The sequence below is a fragment of the Anarhichas minor genome, unplaced genomic scaffold, assembly GCF_050575085.1.
Source record: "Anarhichas minor isolate MPS153535 unplaced genomic scaffold, ASM5057508v1 ptg000022l, whole genome shotgun sequence".
NCBI lineage: Eukaryota > Metazoa > Chordata > Actinopteri > Perciformes > Anarhichadidae > Anarhichas > Anarhichas minor.
The window spans coordinates 722,955-747,330 of record NW_027466468.1 but is presented as its reverse complement, the minus strand read 5'-3'; the positions used below and the strand labels follow the sequence as shown (position 1 = coordinate 747,330).

At 44.0% G+C, this 24,376-nt stretch overlaps 1 protein-coding gene across 1 annotated transcript; it reads left to right on the top strand.

Annotated features, from left to right (window-relative positions):
- Window positions 1–8,583: 8,583 nt before the first annotated feature.
- On the top strand, window positions 8,584–24,074 carry macf1b (microtubule actin crosslinking factor 1b). The gene is made up of 38 exons (XM_076096444.1): window positions 8,584–9,201; window positions 9,632–9,802; window positions 10,410–10,576; window positions 11,106–11,265; window positions 11,375–11,459; window positions 11,552–11,796; window positions 12,614–12,733; window positions 12,917–13,024; window positions 13,141–13,260; window positions 13,689–13,892; window positions 13,990–14,221; window positions 14,366–14,592; window positions 14,673–14,795; window positions 14,883–14,984; window positions 15,419–15,520; window positions 15,721–15,885; window positions 16,066–16,221; window positions 16,385–16,582; window positions 16,971–17,099; window positions 17,208–17,378; window positions 17,464–17,619; window positions 17,728–17,934; window positions 18,078–18,197; window positions 18,286–18,455; window positions 18,554–18,752; window positions 19,014–19,208; window positions 19,484–19,609; window positions 19,915–20,058; window positions 20,264–20,452; window positions 20,698–20,812; window positions 20,984–21,150; window positions 21,270–21,432; window positions 21,646–21,800; window positions 21,889–21,963; window positions 22,071–22,188; window positions 22,727–22,872; window positions 23,765–23,885; window positions 24,049–24,074. The coding sequence occupies exons 1-38, from the start codon at window positions 8,584–8,586 to the stop codon at window positions 24,072–24,074; spliced, it is 6,195 nt and encodes a 2,064-aa protein (XP_075952559.1).
- Window positions 24,075–24,376: the final 302 nt, after the last annotated feature.

Below are 24,376 nucleotides of genomic sequence, written 5' to 3'. Positions count from 1 at the left end.
GAGAGACGCACACCTGCTCCTTAACACAAGGCATGCACCAGCACATCTTCAACCTTTTTGTATCAACACTGGGATACATATAATAATAATAATAATAATAATACATTTTATTTATATAGCGCTTTAAAAGGCACTCAAAGACACTTTACATGGTAAAAACAGAAACAATAAAAGCATTTATAATAAAAACAAAATCTACAACATAACAGTAAGAAAAAAATAAAAATATGAGCCTCAAATTGGATGTTGTCAAGCATGAATATAATAAGCATTTCAAATGGTAATACCATTCATACCTTATGGACCAGGCAAGCCTAAATATGAAAAAAGATTCATAATAGACCAAGAAGTCAAAGAACAAATCATCACTTCACCAAATGTGCACGTTTGCATAATTTGCTTAACTGTGAAGCAAGCTTATACTAACTACATATTAGAATACACGACATCAGATCAGGCTCGTATTTATAAGCTCCAAAACAGCTACTGAATGGACTTTGTAGTGAGAATCTTTTGTTCAACGGCTGTTTCCCAGGCGAAACATACATTCATAATTTCACCTTTATAGATAAAATATCTTTAGGTTAATACCTGGCGGTTGACAACATTTTATTTTGGTCAATGTGCTAATTGGATTATTAGAGGGAGGTCACAAAACTGTCTGAAACCACAAGTGCGTCCTTGATTTAGCTGATGACTTCCATACGTTTGTTTTGGATATGATGCCTGCGGTTTAATCTCTATTTTATTAATAAAATCTAAAATATGAACAATCGACTAAGGTGTGCCAAGTGCTCATACCGTGCACTAATCAATTCATGGCAAAGATGAAGACAGTCATGAGAGGCAGTAGAACAATAAATGCTCATGCACCTGAGTAATAGTAAATTAGGAATTACATCTCTTCACTTTGACAGTCAGTTTAAGGTCAAACGTTCTTCCTGTTTCCCTGCCCCCCTGCTGGTGTGGCTCTTCTGGATAAAGCTCTCTGTGCCGTAAAGGTCTCTGGTTTCTCTGGGCCTGTGGCAGATGCTGCATCCCAAATACGTCTTGTACACACAAGATGAAAACAGGCCCTGTAAGAGGGGTGAGAGATCACAGCCTATTATCCTCTCCTCTCTCTGTTTCTGACAGCCCGCAAACAGCATCCCTGCTCTCTGATGCTGTCATAGCCTTTAGGAAAAAAGGGGGCTTGTTTTCATGGCTGTGAATCACCTACAAGAGGAATGAAGGATGCCAAGATGGCGGTAAAGTCAATTTGTTTATTCTGCAGACTCAACTTTAGATTCAATCTTACATCCAGCTGACTGTTTTTCTCAAGCTTGGCGTGTCAAATTGATTTTAATCTTAAAACACTTAAGAGATATTTTGATTCACACACTTTATCAGGGTTAATGGCAACGTGGGGCCTCTTCCTTTATTGCCCGTGGCTTCCTGTGCTCAACAAAAAGTGTGGATTTACGGCGGTGAATCCTCTCTTCCTGGGAGCAGTTGAATCAAACGCAATGTGCTGATGATGAGTCGAGCTCCTCTAACCCCCAAGTGGCTAAATCGTCTTGTCACACATGACTGTGATTTCCAGCATCCAGGCCCGGGCAACCCAGCAGGGAAGCCCATCATCCTTTCATCCACTTTTCTTGGAAGCGACCTCTTTTGGTGATAAATGACTGTGTGCATTCTCAATGGTGCTTCTGGTTTGACCCTCAAAAGGGACCCCCCCTCTTTTTGTCATTTCTCATGAAGAGGGCTAATTACCATGTTCTGTAGAGGAGCCATTGAGGTCTTATTTAATTTGAAGACAGCAGAGAGGTTGAGATAGCAGAGGAGGAGGAAAACAAGCCTGTAAAATGAATCTTCTTCTCTGGTCTTTTGGCACACTGGATTTGTGATCAAATTTAGGCTCCCATTGGACTCTCATTTAGAATCACATTCATTTTGGAGACTCCACTTTCTTCTACCTCCCAACCTGTGTCCACTCCATTAAGGCATGCATTTTGGAAGGATAATGAGGGCTGCTGACAGTAGGATGAGCTTTCTTTCTTGCCACCAGTAGCAGCTTATTGCATCACCGCATAGCTCAGCGTGCCAGCTGCTCTTTAACCACATCAGCCCTTGTCTTTTTAAGAACTGTGTGCAGGCTCTACGTGTGCACCTACCGTGAAATGGAGAGGAGAGATTTTTGGCAAAATCATTCAATTAGTACAGAGGGAACTGGAGGTTCCTGAAAGCCGGGATCAGGTGTCATGGTTTGACAACAATGCCTTCCTGGAAAAGTGGTGCCTCGTCACTGCCAGCTCCTTTTCAGATAAAGACAGGAGGGGACGGGGAATGCAGGCCTTACTTGCTCATTAAACAGCTAAAGACATTAGCTCTCCAAGTGACTTGAAGACACTATGTCTGAGTTTGTGCATTTTTTTTTTTTTACAGTTAAACTGTCTGAGCTGGGTCTTGTCAGCTAACAGTGCTCATGATGATATTGATATAATAAGGATTCCCTGGTTGTTGTACTATTGTACATCTCCAAGACTGTGAGATACAGGACATCTTTAGTGGTGTGATTAAGGAGAGACTGGGAACTCTTGCATCAGCACCGGAGTACTCAGGGGTTAAATAACTTAACCCCACAGGGGTCATTCTTTTCAATTCTCTCTCTCTCTCTCTCTCTGTCTCTGTCTCTGTCTCTCTCTCTCTCTCTCTCTGTCTGTCTCTCTCTCTCTCTCTTTCTCTCTCTCTCTGTCTCTCTCTGTCTCTGTCTCTCTCTCTCTCTCTCTCTCTCTCTCTCTCTCTCTCTCTCTCTCTCTCTCTGTCTGTCTCTCTCTCTCTCTCTCATCGGCCACAGTGACAGGCATTTCCAGTTTTCCTTCTTTTTCGTATTTTTTTTTCAAATCACTATTTGCATAATTTAAGGCTGGAGGAGGGTCAGGGGGGGTCAGAAATGGGACGGTAACAGAAAGGGGCTGAGGATCGCTCTAAATACCTGAAGCAGCTTCAAAGTAGAATCAACAGTCTATTTTCACCACCAGCGCTCATTCACTGAGGTTCCGAATGTTATTGAATTAATAGCTATATGGACAATGACGTGATAGACAGGAGCTGCGCCAGGAAATATTTTCAGCAGCTTTTCTCAAATTGAATGGAGCGCTGTGTGTGACAACTGGCAGAAAATGTTATTAACACCCATATGTAATTATTCAAAACTTAACCTTCACTAAACATGGCTGAGCCTCAGCACATCCACCTTCAACAGACTAAGAATCGTTGGTGTATCTTTGGTTGAACTGAACAGTATGTGCTTAATTCTGAAAGGCACACACCCTGCATGAAGCTCCGGCAGAATATACTGAACTTGAGACTTTGTTAATGGAGTTGCATCATGATCCTGTGGACCAAACCTAGTAAATCAGGACTCTGCACACATCTCGGGCTGAATAAACCGGGTTTGCATTGACAGGTTCAAAGACATTTGCCCTCACATGTAACACAGAAGGCACTTTACACTGGAGCGAGTGGTATTGATTATATGATATTGTATGAGGTGATATATGTACTTGCATGGTGGAATCCACGTAGAAAGGCACATGAACATTCCTCCTCATCATAGAAGATATTATTTTTAACTGAATACAGGCAAATTATGAAATTGTATTGTTATTATTATTATTTCATGTATATTTATGTATTACTTGATGCTTTGGCATTATTGTTCTTGTTATATTCATTCGGATAAAGTATATTGAATTATATTATATATAAAAAGATATAGAAATGTGAACTAGATGTGTTGTTTATTGAAGAGTCAACAGTAAGGTTTGTCTTCCTTCAGATGCGTTCTCCTTTAACTAATCCGAACACTCGATGAGTGACCTTGTGGATTAGGGAGGAGGCTGAGTGGCGGGTGTCTGCATGTGTGTGTGTGTGTGTTTACTGTCGAGACTGTGTGAGAAAGAGTGTGTGGGTGTGTGTACATGCATGCACGCATTTGGTGGATCAGTCGATTGGTTGATTATTTGGTTGGCTAGAGAAAGACAGAGGGAAAGGACTAAAGAGGGCAGGATTTGGGGCGTAAAAAACGTCTTTGTGAGACAGTCACCTGTTTGCACGTTGCACCTGCACATTACCTCATATTCAAAGAGATATTTCTGGTGTATTAAAACTAGTCAATCCCACATCACATGTCTAAATAAACATCGGACATCATTTCAAACACCAGTTGCTGTAATGGTATTTGTACACAGAATGTTTGGTGTTCTTCGTTCAAAGGCAAATATTGTGACTTACTGAAACAGGGCATGATAGAATTTCACCATAGGGGTCCTTCCTTTGCTTTCCCATGCCAAGACTGTATTATCTTCCCATTGCACTCTATCTTTGTGTGTGTGTGTGTGTGTGTGTGTGTGTGTGTGTTTCCTTCCAGCCTCTTTGTTTATGGATGGGCCGGAGTTGCAGTGGCTGAAACCGAGTTGAAAAGTAATCTGAGATGTTTTACAGTAATTAGTCGTCTTTGTTGCTGCTGTGGGGACTGCTGCACTGACTCTGAATGGGGAAGGGGGGGACGGCAAAGGGGGTTGGGGGTGAATCTGTGAGTGGGTGGGTAGCAGGGTGGGTGTGGGTCCCTTCTTTTGTAGCCTGCACTTCTCTCCCTCGCCATCGAGAGAGGGAATGGACTGAGGCAGCTGTCACTTAACATGTGAATGTTCCCGAGGGCGGCCCAGGGGTCTTTAGAAAACTCTCCCTTTTTTTTGCACCCCACTCATCCCATTTTTCAAGCAGAAGCAGCATGGAGTTTCTGAGCCCCAGTCAGACCCAGAGGAGGGGCTTTGTTGGAGGAGAAGGGGCGAGAGAGTGAGGGGGAAAAAGCCTGGGGAAGGTAAAGGGGGCACTTTGCCGCCTCGCTGCCTGGTACAGGAGCAACCTGAGCAGCAGCAGCAACAGCAGCGTTGGTTAGAATGCCACCATTACATGGAACCGGCTCAATCTGACCTCCATGTGAAAACCGCTCTTGGCTGGGAACTGTGGGAGTTCAACTGAGCCGTTGGAATACATTGTCTCCATCTGGGCGCACTATCCCATCGGCGGCGCTAACAAGGAAGGAATTCCTCTATCACAGCTCCCACAACAAAGAAGAAAGGGAGAGGAGCAGAGCTGGTGGGAGGAGAAGTGAAATGAGGGGAGGGGAGGGGAGGGGTGCGCTGTGAGGGGAGAGGAGGACATTGTTTGCCTGTGACCGTGGGCAACGGGAAAGCATGAGTTATCAGGGCATGTGTGAGTGTGTTTAGAAAGTGTGTTTATTTGTGGGCATGTGTGAATGAGTGGACTTGATTGAGTGTGCGTTTGGAGGGTGCATGCATGTGTGTGTGTGTGTGAGGAGCGTTCATGTTTGGGATGTTGGAGCTGGGAGGCCGTTCAAAGGATGCTCAAACAAAGCTGTGTTTTTTTTTTCTCTCTTTTTTTTTTTTTGAATGGTGATTGAGGACTGGCTGGATTCCTTTACTCATGCTGTTTGGCTCAACTGTGCTTCAGGGTAAGTGTGGTTCATGTGAGATTCAAACCGCCAAAACTGTCAGTAACCCAGGAATGGCTCAGAGAGAGAGAGAGAGAGAGAGAGAGTTTGATTATGGACTTTGTGCTCGAGGGAGCCATGTGCCGGTTGTGACTTCCTTCACTTATTCTAAGCAAATGCAAAATACAAGTGCGACAGGCAATGGCAAAGGCAGTATCAGTTTGAATGGATCATTCTGATGTAAGTATGTTTTATTCAGTTTGTTCTTTGTAAATAGTCTGTCGGCTGCTTGGATTTCCTGAAAGGATTCAGAATTCTGATCAACATTTTAAGAGTAGGCATGGCCATTTTCAGCAGCTACTCGTTTTTGCCAAAGCCATGCTGATTTGATTCCACGCTGCAGCTTTGTGTTGCATGTTCGGAGGGCTGCCTTTGAGATCAACGTGTGACCTTGTACGATATCCACCCTAAGATGTTATGAGTCTCAGGGGTGAATGCACAGCTGCCATCCTTGATTAGGGACCACTACCCATGATTACTACTTCGGGACCTCCCTTAACAGAGGCAGACGCACACCAGTCACACAACATTATGCCGCTCTACTGTTGTGATTGATGATTATTGTTTTGCTACTAATTGCAAACCCACCCATAAATGGGTCAATCGATGCAATAAATAAGACGAACATCAGATCTTTTGTGTAGTATTTTGATACGCGAGGTGTTGCTCAAAACATTTAAAATACATACACATGTCTCCCATACTGAGATTTAAATAAGAACTAGACATGAAATGTGAAACTGAGGTACTTGCAAACAACAATGTTCGGATTGTTTGTCAATGTGTCGTTTGCGCGGAGAAGCCCCTCCACTATGGTTGTAATCCAATTCATCAGGAGTGGACTGTGGTCATGTATCATAAATCACTGTTGAGAGCAGAGAAAGGGGCCGGTCTGAATTAAGGGCCATTTTAAAGTAGGTTAAGTAATGGGATGGGTAGGTCATCTGCAATATGAGTTAAATGGTGGAGTGGTTCCCTGGTTCTCTTTCTAGTATCATTATGCTAGAGAGTGGGAGGTGCGTATCAAATATACAGGCTGTGGGCATTTTGAGAGGGAAGCTCTGGTTTGCTTTGGTTGTAGAATAATGTAGGTCATTGTATTCTGAAGATTATTAAAATGACTTAAGTATGTCGTAAAACAGCGTCTGTGGCCTAGTCTAGTAGACATAATAAAACAAAATATCTGCATATAATAACATATTCTTAGTAGCGCTCCATGTGCACTCTAATGGGACTACTCAGCATATCCTCACATACTGTATATTGGTGCGAGAGTACGCTTAAGGACACTGTGTTATTTAGGAAACGACCACACATGCACGCTGCAGTAACCAGACACGACACACCCTCTCTCTTGAATTGTTAACCCATACGAACACGGCCACAGACACACTCTCTGCCCTCCTCCGGAGACCGCTGGGCAGTGATCTGAGCTAACTGGGTAATCATTGATCTCGAGGCCGGGGCTTTGTCTGGGCACCACTCTCTGATCTGACTGTGTTCTCCCCTGTGGATCCACTGACTGCATCATCTTGCTCTGCAGAGACATGCATGATGTTGGTAATTACTTGCCTAATGCACATGGAGCCATCGTATCAAACTAGGTCATTTTTGAGATTCTCATTTAGTTAAAAGCCATGATATATCTTAATTATGATTAGTTTTGGGGGACACGCAAATGAGATTTGATTCAAATTTGCCGTGGATATTGACGGGAGCACGAAGTTATCCTCCGATGCAGACTGCCTTTGTGTCTAACCTCTGGTAAAGATAAGAGAGCTGCATATTCAGCATAATCTTGTCAGCCTGCAGCATGACTGTAACATAGTTACCATACAGCATCGTAAATCCTCTTCTTCTGCTTTTTTCAAACCAGAAGAAAAAGGAATCCCTCTCGATAGTTTGTGGAGCCAACATCCCAATTCCCCCTTTGTTGACCCATATTGCCCCCCCCCCCACACAGATTTTTAGTCACCAAGCATGACCTGAGGTGACCCGTATAATTCTGAATGGACCAGTCCAACCCCGCCTGCAGAGGAAGGACCCAGCCTCAACAGGAACCTTGTGATCTCCTGATGGGCTCACCTCAGCTCCTCTAGACCAACATTATTACATCCACCTTTAACCCTTCTGTCAAAACAATGAAGGCGCTGAGCTGAGGGGGAAGCAGACGGGCTGACACAGTTTGAAAATGTCGCTGCCAATGATAGGCTTTTTGGTAATATACTCATTTTGGTCAAACAATATGTTGACGAGATCATTGCTGGATTCAAAATTGTCATTCAGTGATGTAGTAGTGAGAGAAAAGCCCTGTATTATCTTGGTTGATTGTTACTGTTTTCCTAACTACCCCCCACTGCCCCCATGCCACTCGGTGTCCCTAATCCCCCTCTTATTGTCACCCCTGAGAAATGAGGCGATGTCTGCATTTTTATGGCTGTCATATTTTATAATTGAGCAGATCCTTAACGGATTTCCCAGGAGTGGTCCAGGCTGAGCTAGAGAAAGAGCTGGCTGTCTGCCACCGGTTCTGCGTGCCAGGCTCAACAGTGGGATCCTCGACAAGCCTGTCACATTGATTTCTAAGCCCAGAATATTTTGGTTGGTGATGTGAGATGGATGGGGAGCAAGTGCGTATGTGGTCTAAAGGAAGACAAAGGGACAGCGAATATCTAGGCCAAGTATCTCTGTGGTCTTTCAGTGCCAAGAAAAGGGCAACGTTGGCACAAAAATGTCGCATTTAAAGGATGTGAGAGACTTGTTCATTTTGTTTCATAGCAGTTTTCTGAAGATGTAAGCTGTGGCAAGCAGTACTTAGTGACTTTAAAGCAGGGAAGTTGTGCTTTTAAAGAAACAAGATCAGCGGTATATTTTTTTCTATGATTTACACAATGAGCACTTGTTTACTGCATGATGACCCAGAGCCCCCTTGTCTTATTTTAGGTAGCTGAAGGATCTTCCGCATGCATGGCCGAGGGGCCTTACCTCACCTATTACCTCGCTAGCCTCTGGGCTGAAGGATTATGGGTAACCTCGTCAGCCGGCCCAGCTGCCTGGGCCAGAAGTCCAAGCATGTGAGGTCAGACGAGGACTTCCTGAAGGAGTGCTACCAACGACGAAGAGAGCAGCAGCCCCCGGAGCAACATGGCGAGGCCAAACCAGAAGTGCCGGTCAAAGACAAAGCAGGAGAGGAGGCACACAAGGAAGGAGAGGTGGAGAGGGACAAGGAGGCAGAGGAAATTGATCATAAGAGGGAGGAGGGGGCTCATACTCCCATTTCGGACAAACTCCTCCGCAGCTCTCCCACCTCCACAATCAGGAGCACCAGTACGCTGGACAACGCCTGGCACAGCAGCCCTTCTCCGATAAAAACATCCCGAAATGGGACACTAACAAGACGGACTGTGCCTCCAGAGTACACCCGTTCCCCTTTGGCTCACCCGGACAGGACCTCTGCTGAGAGGAGGGCCAGCTTCCAGAAGAGAGACTCCAGAGAAGGAAGCCCCTGGTCCTGGAAGACTCTGGCGTCACGTGAGGTCACAGAGGTGACGGAGGTGACGGAGACGGTCGTGACCGAAATTCTGGAAGTGACAGAGTATCCGTCTGGAGATAAAGGAGGGGACCCCATTGTCACCAGAACTGTTAGAGTCCTGAATGGTGTCGCCGAGGAACTCGCTGAGGTTGATAAAAAATTTGAAACATGACAAATCTCACCTGTCTTCCTTTTCATCCTTTCTTACTTCTTCTCATATCACCTATATAAATAATATCACCTATTATCACCTAGACTGTTTCTTTAAAATCAATGTTTTGTCTCTTTAACATCGGGGTGGGTCTTTTTGAAACAGCAATTTTGTCAATTGAAACAACAGGTCCACTGTTTTTATTTTGCAGCTCCAAAGTGATGGACACTCAAGCTCAGATCAGGATTCCAGCCTAGATAGATGGAGGGTATGTTCTTCTTTATGTGCATCTTTACTCTTTTCTCCTTGTGTCGCGATCATGCTACTTGCTGACAGTATTTTCATTCATTCATACTTAAGCTAATATTTTGTTATGGACTCTCTCAAGGGAACAAGATCTGCCTTGGCTCTGAGGGATGTGTCAACAGATTCTGAGACATTTCTCCAAAACCTGGAAGCTTTGCTCACATGGGTCAGTGAGATAGAGGAGCTCACAGCCAATCAGAAACCCCCATCCTCGGAGGTCAAAGTGGTGAAAGCACAGCTCCAAGAACAAAAGGTCTGCTATCACCGACATCACGTCCCCTCATTTCTTGTTCCAGAAAAAAACATCTTTGAAGTATAATAGTAGTTTGAAGACACCTGAAAGGTTTACCTCTAGAAAGGTGTGCCGAGGTCATGAAAAAACGCTCAACTGCTTCCTTTACAACGTAAATTCGGTTCTATTCAGCTGTGAATGGGAGGTGTTCATGGCCACAATAAGCTTCAGTGCTTAAGCTTTGTTAACATTTCCTGCGGGTATGAAAAAAAGCAGGGAAGCCTCTCACCTTTCAGCTGTAATCTCACCCATTGTATGCTGTGTGGATGAGGTGAAACCTGCCTGACTCTTGACAATGTAAGCTTGACACACGAGACAGCGCTTCCTTCACACTGACCCAAAGGCTGAAAAAATAGGAATGGGGCTTTCATGACTGTTAATTCTTACCAGAAGCAATGCCATTTCGCTAAAATTAAAGTATAACGCAAAACATCTTCTGTTGTACTTAGAACTGATTTGATTTTAAACAGAAGGAGGGCTTTGAAGTATTTGTCCTTATTCTTGAATCGTCTGTCTTTCCACAAATATGGCTAAATATTATTCCTCCATCCGTGATGTTCTCTTACAGCTCCTGCAGCGCCTCCTAACAGATCGAAGGCGTAGTATGAACTCCATGATGTCGGAGGGCCCTCGACTTGTGGAGGCCCACCCAGGAGAGGAGGGGGAGCAGGAAAAAGTCAAGCTTACCGCTCTCAAACAGAAGTGGGAGGCCTTACAGCTGGGGGCGGAGAAAAGGTCAGCTACCTTTACTGGCAATGCCACACTCACATCTTGGCAAGGCTTACAGCATGAGTCACAGAACCATCATTGTAACAAGTTACCATCATTGTAACGTCATCCAGAAGTATGATCTCATGAGCTTTTGACTGCTTTGTGTGTCTTGCTGATGCTAGTTTAGTGTACAAAGTGATCAGTGATCTGGCTCCTCCATTAAACGAGTTCATGTCATGGCGCTTAGATAATGGGACCACCAATAGAGGTGACTGTGCGATACAGATTTACTGAGTTTGGCCGGTCAGCCTTCTCGACCTGCTTCTTCTAGACGGGTTCAATACTAAATTATAAAAGCGAGAGCTGCAGTCTTACTGATTTAAAATTCAAGATGAAATAATGGCTAAAATCAACTCAATGACGTCCGCATCACGCATGAACGCAAGGGACTGCAGATAGTTAGCTTATTGCTAACAGCTGTGCACTGTCCCTGTAATTATTAAATAAGTTACACCATTCTTACTCGCTGATGGTAACATTTTGTCGTTGGTAGGAGAGCGAGTCTGGAGCTCATTCTGCCCAGGGCCCAGCTCTTCCAGGAAGGAGTAGACGGCCTGCAGCAATGGCTCATGTCAGTGGAACAGACTCTTGCTCAACTACGGAATGCAGAGCGAGTGATGCTGCACCTCTCGGAGGCCACAGACAGGGCCAAGGTTGGAAATCTACCATGTATGGTTCAACTGCATGTGCAGTGTAGTAAATGTGCATCGTGCTGTTTGAGTAAAGAATTATAACTTTGACGTGTTTTCACTTTTTTTTTAGGCTGTTGTCGAAGAGATTCAAGTCAAAACTGCTGAGCTAGGGAAAATACAAAAGTCGGGACATGGTCTGATGGAAGCAATTTCAGGTAATTTTTACTACATATGGCGAAAGCTAATGGGCATAGTATGGGCATTGAGGTTGGAAAAATATTGCTTTCAAATAACTCAGTTATTTCAGAGGAGGAAGCCCAGCAGGTGCAGGAGAAGATGGATGCTCTGCGTATCCGCTGCTCTGTGCTGAGTCTAAGCAGTCTGGATGTGCTGCAGAGGCTGGAGCAGGCCCTGGAGGCCTCCAGTCGCTGTACCTCCAGCCAGGAGGACCTCCACCTGTGGCTGGGCCGCATCGAGAGGGAGCTGCTGGGGGCGGCAGGAGTGCAGACACATGCTGGAGATGCAGTGCTATGTGCAGCTGAGAGACAGAGGGTAATGTTCCCACTCTAATGTACAATGAACAGATCAGGTGATGCTGCAGCGTTGCTAACTATTCCTAGATACCTAGCTTGCTATAAAAGGTCTGTTCAAGGGAACATTGTTGACTCATGAAGCTAACAAGTTGCAGCAATCTTCCAAACTGGCCTTATTTAGATAAACTGACCACATATTGGGAATCTAAATAGTTACTTTCTCGAATGAGAAAATATTAAAACTTAATAAAGTGACAAAATCTCTGACATTGCACAGTGTGTGGGGCACTTGGTTGGTGCTGTAGGCTCATGCTGCATATTCATAAATTCTTGCTAATGTAGTATACATCTGTGCATTTCTCGCATCCACATAAATCCACATACTATGCCGCTGGAAAGCAGCTCTACATACTTAATTTGACTTCATACTTAGCATGAAAAGTACGTGAGTATGCAATTCCAAATACAGCTTATCTTAATGTTAGTGGACTCTCATGATGCCCGTTTTTGTTGTTAATTTGTAATTCAGCTGTAATCTTATCACGGCAGACATTTTGACACACCATTGCAGGTGTAATGAATGTAAATACAGGGAGTGTGATTATGTAAAACCGTGCTTCGCCTGCTTTGATGAGTCAGAATGTCTACAAGAGGCCTGACTTATCTGGGGACTTGTTTTTGGCCTAGAATGATACTACTGCAAGTATGTGCTGCCAAGTGGTATTATATTTCAGAAATAATAGTATCATGTTTTAATTAGGATTATATATATATGATATTATGTTCTATTGTATATGTTTGTAATGCTATACTAACATACAGTATATTCTCATCAGCTGGAACAGGCAGTGGTGAAGGAGATGGCTTGGTTCAGAGACACAGCGCTGAGTCTTGAAAAGCTGAAAACCATTCATCTGAATCCAGAGCTCATAGCAGAACAACTCTATGAACAGAAGGTTGGGACATTATACAAACACAACTGGCTAACTAATAAACTAAATGAATAGTTTCCCACTTAGAATAAAAAAAACATTACATAATATGTGTAATCTTTCATTTCTACGGTGTTTTTTGAAATTCATTTAAGTTAAATGATGAATGGTAAGTGAATTTAATTTGACGTATTATCTCCTGAATAGATTTTGGCAGTGGAGATTCTCCAACACAGGTTCAACATTGAGAAGATGGTGAAGATTGCTGAAATCCTGCTGACGTACAGTGATGAAGGAGAAACGTACGATTTGCAGGTATTCGCCACAACTCATTTACTAAATAACACATTTACTGAAAATGTAAACAAATGTAACTGTAAGGTGTTTATATTTCACATGTATTTATTGTTGCTGTCACCTCCCCCACGCAGACCCCACTAGATGCCTTACAGGAACAATGCAACACCACCTCAGCCACCAATTCCCACGTGGTCCTGCAGCTTGAGCACGCTCAGTCGCTTCTCCTCCAGTTCTCTGAGGGCATCGGGGAGGTATCGCCCTGGCTTGAAGAAACTCAAACCCTAATTGGCCAGCTTTCCATGAGCACAATCAGCTACGAGGCATTTCGGGAACAACAGGACCTCTTACAGGTAGAAGAAAGCTGCCTCTCTGCATTAGAAGGCCAGCTTTTCTCTTTTTTGTTATAATACCTTTCTTTGGCCAGTTCAACAAAGAAGTCCTTTTATACTTCACAGTCTGACACCGTTTTCCTGTAGGTGAATGAGCTGATCTGTTCAAGGACTGTTCATTAATGCTATCTACTTCCCAAGAGGGTTACTTTTCTACCTGTGCACTATAATGGCATGTTAGTTTTTTTCTAACTTCCTCTACCCATTAAACTCAAATCAGGTTCTTTCTGAATAAAAAAGTATGCTCTCCATAATGTAATTACATTATTTTTGATCTCTTCTCTCCTAAGGGTCTGAGGGAGTCTATAGCAGAGCACAGACCCCTGATTGCACGCTTATGCTCTCTGGCAAAACGCTTGTCAGAACTAAACCCCATTCAGGGCGATGAGTTCTGTCGAAAGGCGACGGAGGCCGAGGAGCAGCATAGAACCATCAGAGACCGGGTCAGAGAGACTGCTAATCTACTCGAGGAGTCATTGCCTCGATTCACGCAGGTAGGACTGCTGGGTTAATGCAAAAAAATAGCCCTACACTTTGAAAATATAGTGTAATACACACAAGCACACAACAAGTGTTTTCTTCTGTCTATAGCTGAATGAGAGGATGACCCTTATCAGAGAGAGTCTTGACCGCCTGTGCAGTCGCATACAGACTCACACCTCTCTTCAAGGCATCACCCCGAGGATCCAGGAGCAGCTGCAGGACAACAAACACACCCGGGCCGAGCTGTCCAAGCTTGAGCTGGACCTTGGCAGTGTGAAGACACAAGCAGATGAACTGCTGGCCAACACGCAGGCGGCTGGTGATGGATCTGTCGGCACAGGTAACGATCTTCTCGGAAATTGTATCGTTTGTATACAGATGTGATATTGTCCTATAGCACACATGGGGCTGCAAGTAGCAACACTGCTTTGGGAAAAAGGGCCGATTCTAAGCAATACCCCTGTTATTTTCTCTGTGATCTTAGCAATCCAAGAGCGTGTGTCCAGCCTGTCCCAGCTGTGGGACGAGACGCATACTCAGGCCCAGGAGAGGGAAAGCTGGCTGCTCAAACTCTTGGATCTCGCCTTGAAGTTCTGGAGCGACATCAGCGATGTCACGGCTGCTCTCAGTGACGCTCAGCAGGCAGTTTTGGATCTCAATGCTAGTCGGAGAGACTCGGAAACAATCCGCCAGAGCCTTGAAACCATGCAGGTTTGTCAATCACGTATGAGAAACCCTCATTTTTTATATAAAAGACACAATATAACCTTTTCTATCTTTTCAACTCACAGACTCTCAGAGAGGATATTGACAGTTTACAGGGAGATTTGGACACCCTTGGTGTTTTGGGAATGGATCTGATGTCAGCATGTGGCGATACAGACAAACCAGACGTCACAAAGAGCCTGGATGAAGTATGAACTACATTTGAACACAAATAAGTTTTAACTCATGATGTTATGCTGACTAACTGAATACCTTGTCTGTTTGGTGTCTTGAAGCTCTATTGCACGTGGAACAACTTGAGCAAACTGTGGACCGAAAGTCACAAAAAGCTGGAGGAGTCCTTGCAGATGGCACTACATTATCAAGACACTATGCAGGTGTGTGTCTATATGCAGTATTGGTGTGTATGCATACAATATACTAACAAATATTTCATGGTCCGTATCTGGCCATATCAAACGGGACGCTTTGGCCACCCCCGCCTCGCCCAAGCAGTGTTATGGCATCCTGCCAACAACAAAGCTAGTCTTTTATCCTGTTACAATAGTAACGTCCAGACTCTTACTCCCTGTAGCTTTACATTTTAACTGCTGACAGATCGTGTGGACCCCTGCCAAAGGCAAATGAGTTTAATGGTGCAAACTGCATCAGACAGTGAAAGGAAAACTATGTGAAATGTATCCAGCTGTATTCACCAATAGGGTTGCATGTTTTGCTGTTGAGAAGCCGCAACATGGCAAGAGTTCAGGGTTGAGTGGTTGTACATTATATCAGTTATTGTGCTTTAATGCTGTTATTGTCCTGCTAATAGGGTCTTTTTGAGTGGTTGAAGTCAGCTGAGCTGAGGTCTACTGAAGAGTTTATGGTAGGAACTGACCTGGAATCCGTCAAAGAGCAGCTACGTGATCTCAAGGTGAGTTTATTTGCTGAAGTACACCCGTAACCAGCAATGATCAAAGTTCTTTTTCATATATGCAGTGTATTTGGTCTCATATTCTACAGAGACAGTGCTTTTGGCTATGTGTGTTGTATTTTATTAAAACAGAAAACATATATACGTCATGATAATAGCTAACGTCCAAACATATATTCTGTCTTTACTCTTTCTCTCAGGAGTTTAAGCGAGAACTTTACCAGAAGAAGATAGAGATAGAAAGCCTGAACCATCGCTTTGTGTGCCGGCTGTCTCCAGGCTCGGAGCGTCCAGGCTCCGTCTCACCGCTGTGTGACTTCAGACAGCGCTGGGACAGCTTGGAGTCAGAGACTGTCAGCAGACAAGTGAGAATATGCAATCAGATAGTATTATGTAATATTGATATTCGCACTACCACTATAATCCATTATATGCACAATGTCATCATGCTATCCATTACGTTTGATGTCATTTCAACAACAGAAAACACATTTAGCTGAAAAACTGTTTAGAGTAAATATATATATTTTTTTACTGTGCATCAGCATCAGCTGGAGTGTGCTCTGCTGGGTCTGGGTCAGTTCCAAAACACACTTGATGAGCTGCACACATGGCTCTCCCGAACAGCTGACCAACTCCAGGGCAGCCGGCCAATCAGCATTGACCTGCAGGCCTGTGAAATAGAGCTGGCCAAACACAAGGTTGGTGGTGGGCTAAATACAATGAATGTTATGTACTAAGTGTAACAGTGCTCCTTCTGACCAGGCGACAACCTTCTGTAGTCCGATTGTATGCTGGGTGTTCAATTCACAAATGGTGGAATTTGATTTCCACTCTTCCTCTTTTGCTTCTTCCTCCTACAAGGTGTTGCGTAATGATGTCATGTCCCACGTTCGCACCGTGAAGTCCCTGAACCAGGCAGGCAGGGAGCTGCTGGAGGTCGGGTCCGGGGACAGCCCGCATGGTCTGCAGTCTCTGCTGGAGCAACTCAATGACAGCTGGGAGTTTGTCCGCTGTGAGACTGAACGCAGGCAGCTGGAATTAGAGAACAAACTGAGCCAGGTGAAGTTACAGTTGCAACAAAAGTCGAAAAGTATAGAAAAATAAATAACTATATATATATATATAAATTACATTGTTACGCTTCTTAAGCAGTTTATCATGCGCCCTCTTGTGGTGATTGTAAAGGTTACATGAAAATAGAGGCAAATCCGAATTTACATTGGGGGTTTTTATTTTGAAATTGAATCTACAAATAAAAATGCACTGTGATAACAAAATAATATTTGATCAGTTTGCACACTCTTGCTTGAATAAAATATATTACAAAGGTTGATGACAACTGATGTTACATGATGAAACATTGTTCCATAACTAAGGTTGTAATGAGCTGACACCTGCATCACCTTTGATTGAGACTGAACGTTCATTCTGCTGTTTTTTTCTGCAGGTACAAGATGTTACAATGGAGATTCAGGATCTCCTGCAGTGGCTGGAGAACACAGATCTGAGACTGTCCTCCTCTAAAACCGTGTGGGGTATGCCGGACTCTGCCAGTGAAAGGCTCAGCGCACATTTGGTAAAACGGACCAGACTTTTGACTGTACAAATAAAGAGATACACAAGAAATACAATTTTTTTAACCCAGTGCAAAACAACACCTCTTTATTCTTCTCACCCATAAAAGGAGTTGTGCAACGAGATGGAGTCAAAGCTCCACGCCTACACAGATGTGAAGAATGCCATCTACAGGATGCTGGAGAGCAGCGACGTTGTGCGGGGATCAAGCACCGAGCACAGCTTATCAATTCTTGAACAGAAATGGGCATCCGTCTACAGCAAAGTCCAGGAGCGAAAGGTTATTTAACTCTCCACATGTCATCCTGTGGATTTATCATTAATCGAGTGCATCCTTATATCCGATTGTCGTGCTGTTCCCGCAGGCAAGGCTTACAGAAGGACTGGGTCTGGCCAAGGAGTTCCACAGTAACGTCCAGGAACTTCTCACTAAAATGAGCAAGTGTGAAGAGTCTATTGGGCTTCTTCCTGCTCCCAGCTTTGTTCTGAACAAAGTTTGTTCTCAACTGCAGGAACACAGAGTAGGTCTTTTTACACCTGCTGTGGTCTTTCTATGTCTGCTCCAGATCCAGAGTATACAGATTTAAAACCATTCAGTTTTGCTTCACGGCATACTTTTATTTGTACAGACACTGGTGAATGAGGTGAACGTTTACGGGGAGAAGAAGACCACCATGGAGAGCACAGCCCGCAGACTAATAGAACTGAGCAGGAAGGAAGACTGCGATGTCATTCATAACCTAATCATGACCGTCCAGGATCGTCACAAAAAGCTCCAGCAGCGCGCTTCAGAAAGAGGCAGAACGCTGGAGGAGGTCAAAAAGAATGCCAAACAGGTATGCTATAACTATATCAGCTCCAATGTGAATGGCTGACCTTCTCTGTCTTTCTCACAACCATCCATGCACTTAATAATGTTTGACTTGTGCCACTCAGAGGATCTTTTGTATCATATCTGTCTTTAATTCTCACGCTTCAGTTTAATGAATCGTGGCGCCTGCTAGTGGACTGGATGGCGGAGGTAGAACAGATACTAGACACGCATAAAGAGATCGCTGTGACCCACGAGGAGATTAAACAACAGCTGACCGAACAGAAGGTGCGGCAGGCAATAACAATGAATGTAACTTGGTCGGGTGCTATATGTTTATGAATGCCTTCGCTGACCTTTTATTTTGTAATATCAGGAGTTCCAGAAACTGCTGAGGTCAAAGAGGCCCATGTACGACGCAACATCGAAGAATGGCCGCTGCCTTCATGAAAGAGCTCAAACCGGCCACGATCGACAACATCTGGAGAATCTCCTGGCTGAACTCAAAGACACATGGGACACCATCAGTGGCAAGTCTATGGAGAGGTATGGATCTGTGTTTACAGCCGATTTGGGGCACATTTATATTCCTGACAAGTATTTTTTTTTTTTTATCTTGATATCCCAAAATGTGCTTCTCTCAGACAACACAAGCTGGAGGAAGCACTGCTGTTCTCAGGCAGATTCACCGATGCCCTCCAGGCGCTGAACGACTGGCTATACAGAGCCGAGCCCCAACTAGATGAGGACGTTCCTGTCGGCGGAGACAAAGACATGGTCAACAACTTGATCGACAAACACAAGGTACAGCGCCCAGCATGCATTTTAATGTGTGGCCTCACTATTTAACAGATGTTAAACAGATTGGCATAAATACAGTACAGTTTACAGCTACTGTACATACATCACATCTACAGTAAACATTCAGGATTCATGCTAACTTGTGTAGAATGTCTGTAAAAGTCATTTTAATGCCTTGGTTTAACTGCTATTATAAGCTTGAATGATGGTCTAATTTATTTACAGTGATTATACCAGTGTCTCCACAATGCAGTCTTGCAGCAAAATTGCACTATCTTAGCAAAATTCCCTTTTTTCCTTTAGGCCTTCCAAAAGGAGTTAGGGAAGCGAGCCGGATGCATCAGGACCCTGAAGCGCTCCGTGAGGGATCTGACCAGGAGCAGCACAGCCGACGCTCACTGGCTGCAGGAGCAGATGGATGAGCTTGAGGGGCGCTGGGAGGCTGTGTGCAAACTGTCCGTCAGCAAACAAGACAGACTGGAGGCTGCACTTCAGCAGGTAGTTCTCACAAATGACAACGGTGACCGATAAATTAGCTTTTAAGTTCTGAAGGGAAATTATGACTGAAGCTGTAGTTGTGTTTCACTCAGAAAGTCTCATTTTATGAAATGAAAGCCACTCATCCATCGAATTCAGGCTGCAAGTAGCTGTGGTCATGAGCAAAACTATATTATATGAGGAATGGATAACAGTTGCTGATAACTAACCATAAAAGTTGATAAGTAGGGCCGACCCCCTGCTCTTATCTCAATCTTTGTCTTTGTTCTCGTTAGGCTGAAAGGTTCGATGGCCTCGTCCACTCTTTCATGGAGCGCCTCACTGAGGCAGAGAGGATACTGAAATATGGAGTGATACCAGAGGAGGAAGAAGGCCTGCTGGCTTTCAGCAAACAACACGAGGTCGGCATAACGTGATACTTTGTCACTCGAGAAATGCATTCTGCTTCAGGGGAGGTCAAAGGTCAGGGCTTGCTACAGAATAACAAGTTGAAGCCGGGTTGTTAAGCAGGGTGGATATTTGCAGACTCTAATGCTTGAACCCATTCAGCCGGTTGAAGGACGGACACTCTGACCATTAGTTAGTAGCATAACACTTTCAACGAGTTTGAAATGAGTCAAATGTTATGCTAATGGCTCATCCTTCATGAGAATATGTGTTTTACTGGATAAAACGCTGAATAAATCCATTTTCTCCCCCACTAAAGGAATCAATGGCAGCCTTGCAGAATCAGGCGGTGGAGTTGCAGAACATCCACTGTCTGGGTGAGGAGATCCTGGCCTCCTGTCACCCAGACTCCATAATCACCCTAAAGTCTTGGATCAGTGTCACCAAGACCCGCTTTGAGGAGGTGAGTGCTTTTGTGCTCAAATGATAAGCAATAGCAAAGTTTCCCCAGGGATTCGATTTATGATAAATTACGAATTATTTAGGAAACCATTAGTTGCTCTCAGTAAGGTCAAATGTTTTGACGACAGAGGGACACGGCTTTGGCAATTTCTAAACTTAGAATGGAGCTGGTGTAACTTCCTCCATCTCTTTGTTTTCCGAGTCAGGTTCAGACCTGGGCTCAGCAGCAGGGCCAGAAGATCCAGGCCAGCTTGGCAGCACTGGAGTCAGAGAGAGAGGAAGTCCAGAGGCTGCTGGACTGGATCTCCTCAGCAGATGAAGCCCTCAACCTCAGAGACCAAGAGCCTCTGTGTGAGACCACGGAGCACAACCAAGAACTGATTGAGCAGCACACAGTACGATTCTTCTCTCTTCTATGAGCTATACCATCTACTGATAATCATACTTTACAATTAAGTGCTAAAATATGTGCTTAACGTTAATCAAACAACATTGAAACGCTTTGACCTTAACGGCAAAATTCTTTCCCAGATATTATTGTTGCTCATGATGACTTTCCACCATAATCAATACTTTACCCTGGTTACAGAACTACAGTACTTCGCTGTACCATGTTGTGACTGATCATTCCTCTCTGCAGGTATTCATGGAGGAGTTGAATAAGAAGTTCCCAGAGGTTGAACATGCCACAAAGTCCTGCAAACACAAGAGCATTTTGAAACGGCAATGTTCCCCCAGCAAACGGCCGCTCACAAGTAAGCCAGCATGAAAACAGTATAGTTTAACTTCTGCTGAAAAAAAAGAAGTAATTGTTGTAAATGTAAGTTTTGACAGCTTGACGATGACCTCACTGCTAATGACCTGTAAAGCATAAATGAGTTGCCTAAGCTGATTCCATACTCTCATGTTGTTGTGTGTCCCTCCAGAGAGGAGGAGCACTCTGAAGCTGCAGCCTGCTGTTCCTATTCCCCTGGAGCACCTCGACCCCCAGACCCCAAAGCTCGGTCAGCTGGTCAGTCAGTGGCAGAAACTTTGGCTCCTGGCTGTGGCGAGACAAAGCCGCCTGGAGCAACACCAGCAAACACTCAAAGAGGTTATTGTACTTTCTTAAATGTATATTGTAAGAGGTTATGGTGTAATTAGAGTTGGGGGGGGGCAAGTCATTTGACTTCAATTTCTCCAACCTAGATTTTGTGATATTTTGCATTTCAGATGGAAGAATTTGCGAACTTCGACTTCAATCTTTGGCGAAAGCGTTACATGCTGTGGATTAGTCATTTGAAGTCACGGATCTTAGACGTGTTTCGCAGCATCGACCGGGACCAGGATGGACGCATCAGCCAGAAGGAGTTTGTTGATTACGTCCTCGCCTCCAGTAAGACTCCATTGTCATAAATCCGCTCAGTGTTTCGACCCGTATATATCGCTCATTTTCAGGTTCCAATAAAATGATGGCAGAAATCATGACCTATAATGCTGAAATATGAATTTAACCCTATTACCATTATTTTATGCTGGTGTTATGACAACATCGTTTCCCAGATTTACTTTTTTTAACAAAGAATGGCTTTACACCTCTCTGCTGCAGAGTTTCCCACCAACTCTCTCGAGATGAACGCAGTGGCAAACATCTTCGACATGAACAGTGACGGCTTCATCGACTATTATGAGTTTGTGAGTGCCCTTCACCCGAGCAGAGATCCCTACAGGAGACCGCTGGATCCAGATCAAATCAACGAAGAGGTATGAACAGTGTGCACACTAGAAAACACAAAGATGTCGTGGTTTATTTACTGTGACACTGCACTTGTTACACTCTTTCCCTATTTAGGTGAGTCGACAGGTATCGCAGTGTAACTGTCCCAAGAGGTTCCAAGTGGAGCAAATAAGTGCCAATAGATACAGGGTGAGTCATTTTTAGAGACAATAATAAAAAAACTGTAAAGCAGCTTTCACATTTGGTCCTCTGATTTCCAGCAAAAATATAACTTGCAATATGTATTTTGTCCGCAGTTTGGAGATTCCCAACAGTTGCGGATGGTTCGTATCCTGCGTAGCACGTTGATGGTGAGGGTGGGAGGAGGCTGGACTGCTCTAGATGAGTTCCTGGTCAAGAATGACCCCTGCAGAGGTTAGTGCACTACTCCTAAACATTCCAATTATCCCTGCAAACTCTATCTTTTAATAAATATAATTTACTGTAATATGACAAGTCTTCAGCACCTGGTATGACTAAAAGTGATATGTGCTGCTTGGATCCATACATTCAGCAGATTTGAACTTAAACACAGTATTGGTGTCGGGTGAACAGGTAAACATGCTACATAAAACTATTCCTACTTTAGTGGCGTGCAATCCTACGGTAATTGTAGCTGTAATATGTCAGATATTGATTGTGTCCATTTAGCATTTTTGAATAATTAAAACTGCTCAAACATGTCAGCGTGTTCCTCTATATTTCTGTTTCTGGCAAAGTTTTGATATTTTAGTAATATTTCTGTGAGCCTACCATTTGAATACTGTTTTTCTGAATGACTTATACTGGCAATCTTGCTTCAATTATTTATGCATACAGAGTCTGCTGGCTTTTATTAGAGGAGTGGCTACTATAAATTCAAACAAACGTGTTTACAGTATTCTGCTAAATGCCCCTGCTGTGTCACCAACAGTGAAAGGCAGGACCAACCTGAAGATCAAGGAGAAGTACTTGTCTCCTGCAGGAAGCACTTCTAAGGGTTTGACTGTCAGCAGGTCTAACTCAAGCCTCAGCCTCTACAGCAGCGCCTCCGCCCCCACCAGCCCCATGACACGCAAGGCAAGGCAAACGCCGTATTCTGTTAAACTGTCATTTACATGTTGGTCAGCATGTCATGACCGCACTTTTTACCATAAACACACACTTCATAACATTTGCTGTCTTTACTTTTTTCCCCCACTGTTTCCTTTTAGTTAGTTATTTATTTTCATATTCATCTCTTTTAATTCCAAGTAAGACATAATCCGGTTCATGCATTTCCACTCTTCTAACTGCAAAGTTTAACTTCTTGTTAGTTTAAAGGGAAAGTTACCCCCAAAATCCAAACTACTAGTGCCATTTATCAGTCTAGATTGTCTTGGTGTGAGTTGCCGAGTGTTGGAGGTATCGGCCGTAGAGATGTCTGCCTTCTCTCCAATATAATGGGACTATACGGAACTCGGCCAGGTAGGAACTATTTTCTTTCTACTGAACTACACCGGCTAACCGTATCACCACGCAGAAAGGAAGGAAGTATGCATCTACTCGTGGCCGAGAGGCTTGTGCTCGTATACTACTGGCTCACCTGAGCTAGCTGATGTTACAGCTCAGCTGAGGAGGACGCCATTCATGCTTACATCTTGCGCTGCACCACAAGCCGGTTGCCACATAGTCTCATTACATTTGAGAGAAGGCAGATATCTCTACGGCAACTCACACCAAAACAATGTAGATTGATAAATAGCACTACAGGTAAGAGGAAAATATGTATTTTTGATTTTGTGGTAAACTGTCCCTTTTAACTTGTCAAAATGTAGAATGTTATCCAATATAAATGAATATGAAAACGGGAGTAACATCCTTTAAATTGAGTTTTCTTGAATGTGCTTTTGAGGAGCATGACATGCTCCACATGCACTATAAGATATTTGACCCCATCTTACTCTAACTAGTCTAACATGTCTTGCTTTAGGCATTACTTCGCAGAAGTTTCTCAGGTGACCGCTGCATCCGTCCCAGGAGCTCCATCGCTGCGTTGGGGTCTGACCTTCAGTTTGCCACAGCAGGGGAGGACAATTCTCCCTCACCATCAGGTCAGTCAATCACCTCAGTTATTGTTAAGGACATTTGCTTTTGTCGTGCATCCATCCATGTAAGTACAAGTCTCTCTGGATACACAAACATGAAAAGATCTTATAACTTGAGATGGTGAGTTAACCCCCGCTCTTTCTGTTTTCATTCTTGTGCACCGTCTAGACGAAGCTGAGAGGTTACCCACATGATTATCTCTGCCTCTGAGAACCATGTGTATATGCTGCAGTGTTGAACCAAAACACAGCCTTGGGGCCCCCAAAAAAGAGAGATAAGCAGACGTAACGTGATGAAGGGGCCAACAAAAACAATGCATCAGTCACATCTGAAGAGCAGACACTGACAGAAGAGTGCAGCGAAGGTCACCAGATGTGATGGTAAAGGGTTTGAGAAATATCTGTGTGACGATCATGTGCGGACAATGAGGAGGTCAGCAGATGCAAGGACCCTGTTGCATTGCATACAGTAGTATCTGATTAGGAAGAGTAAAGAG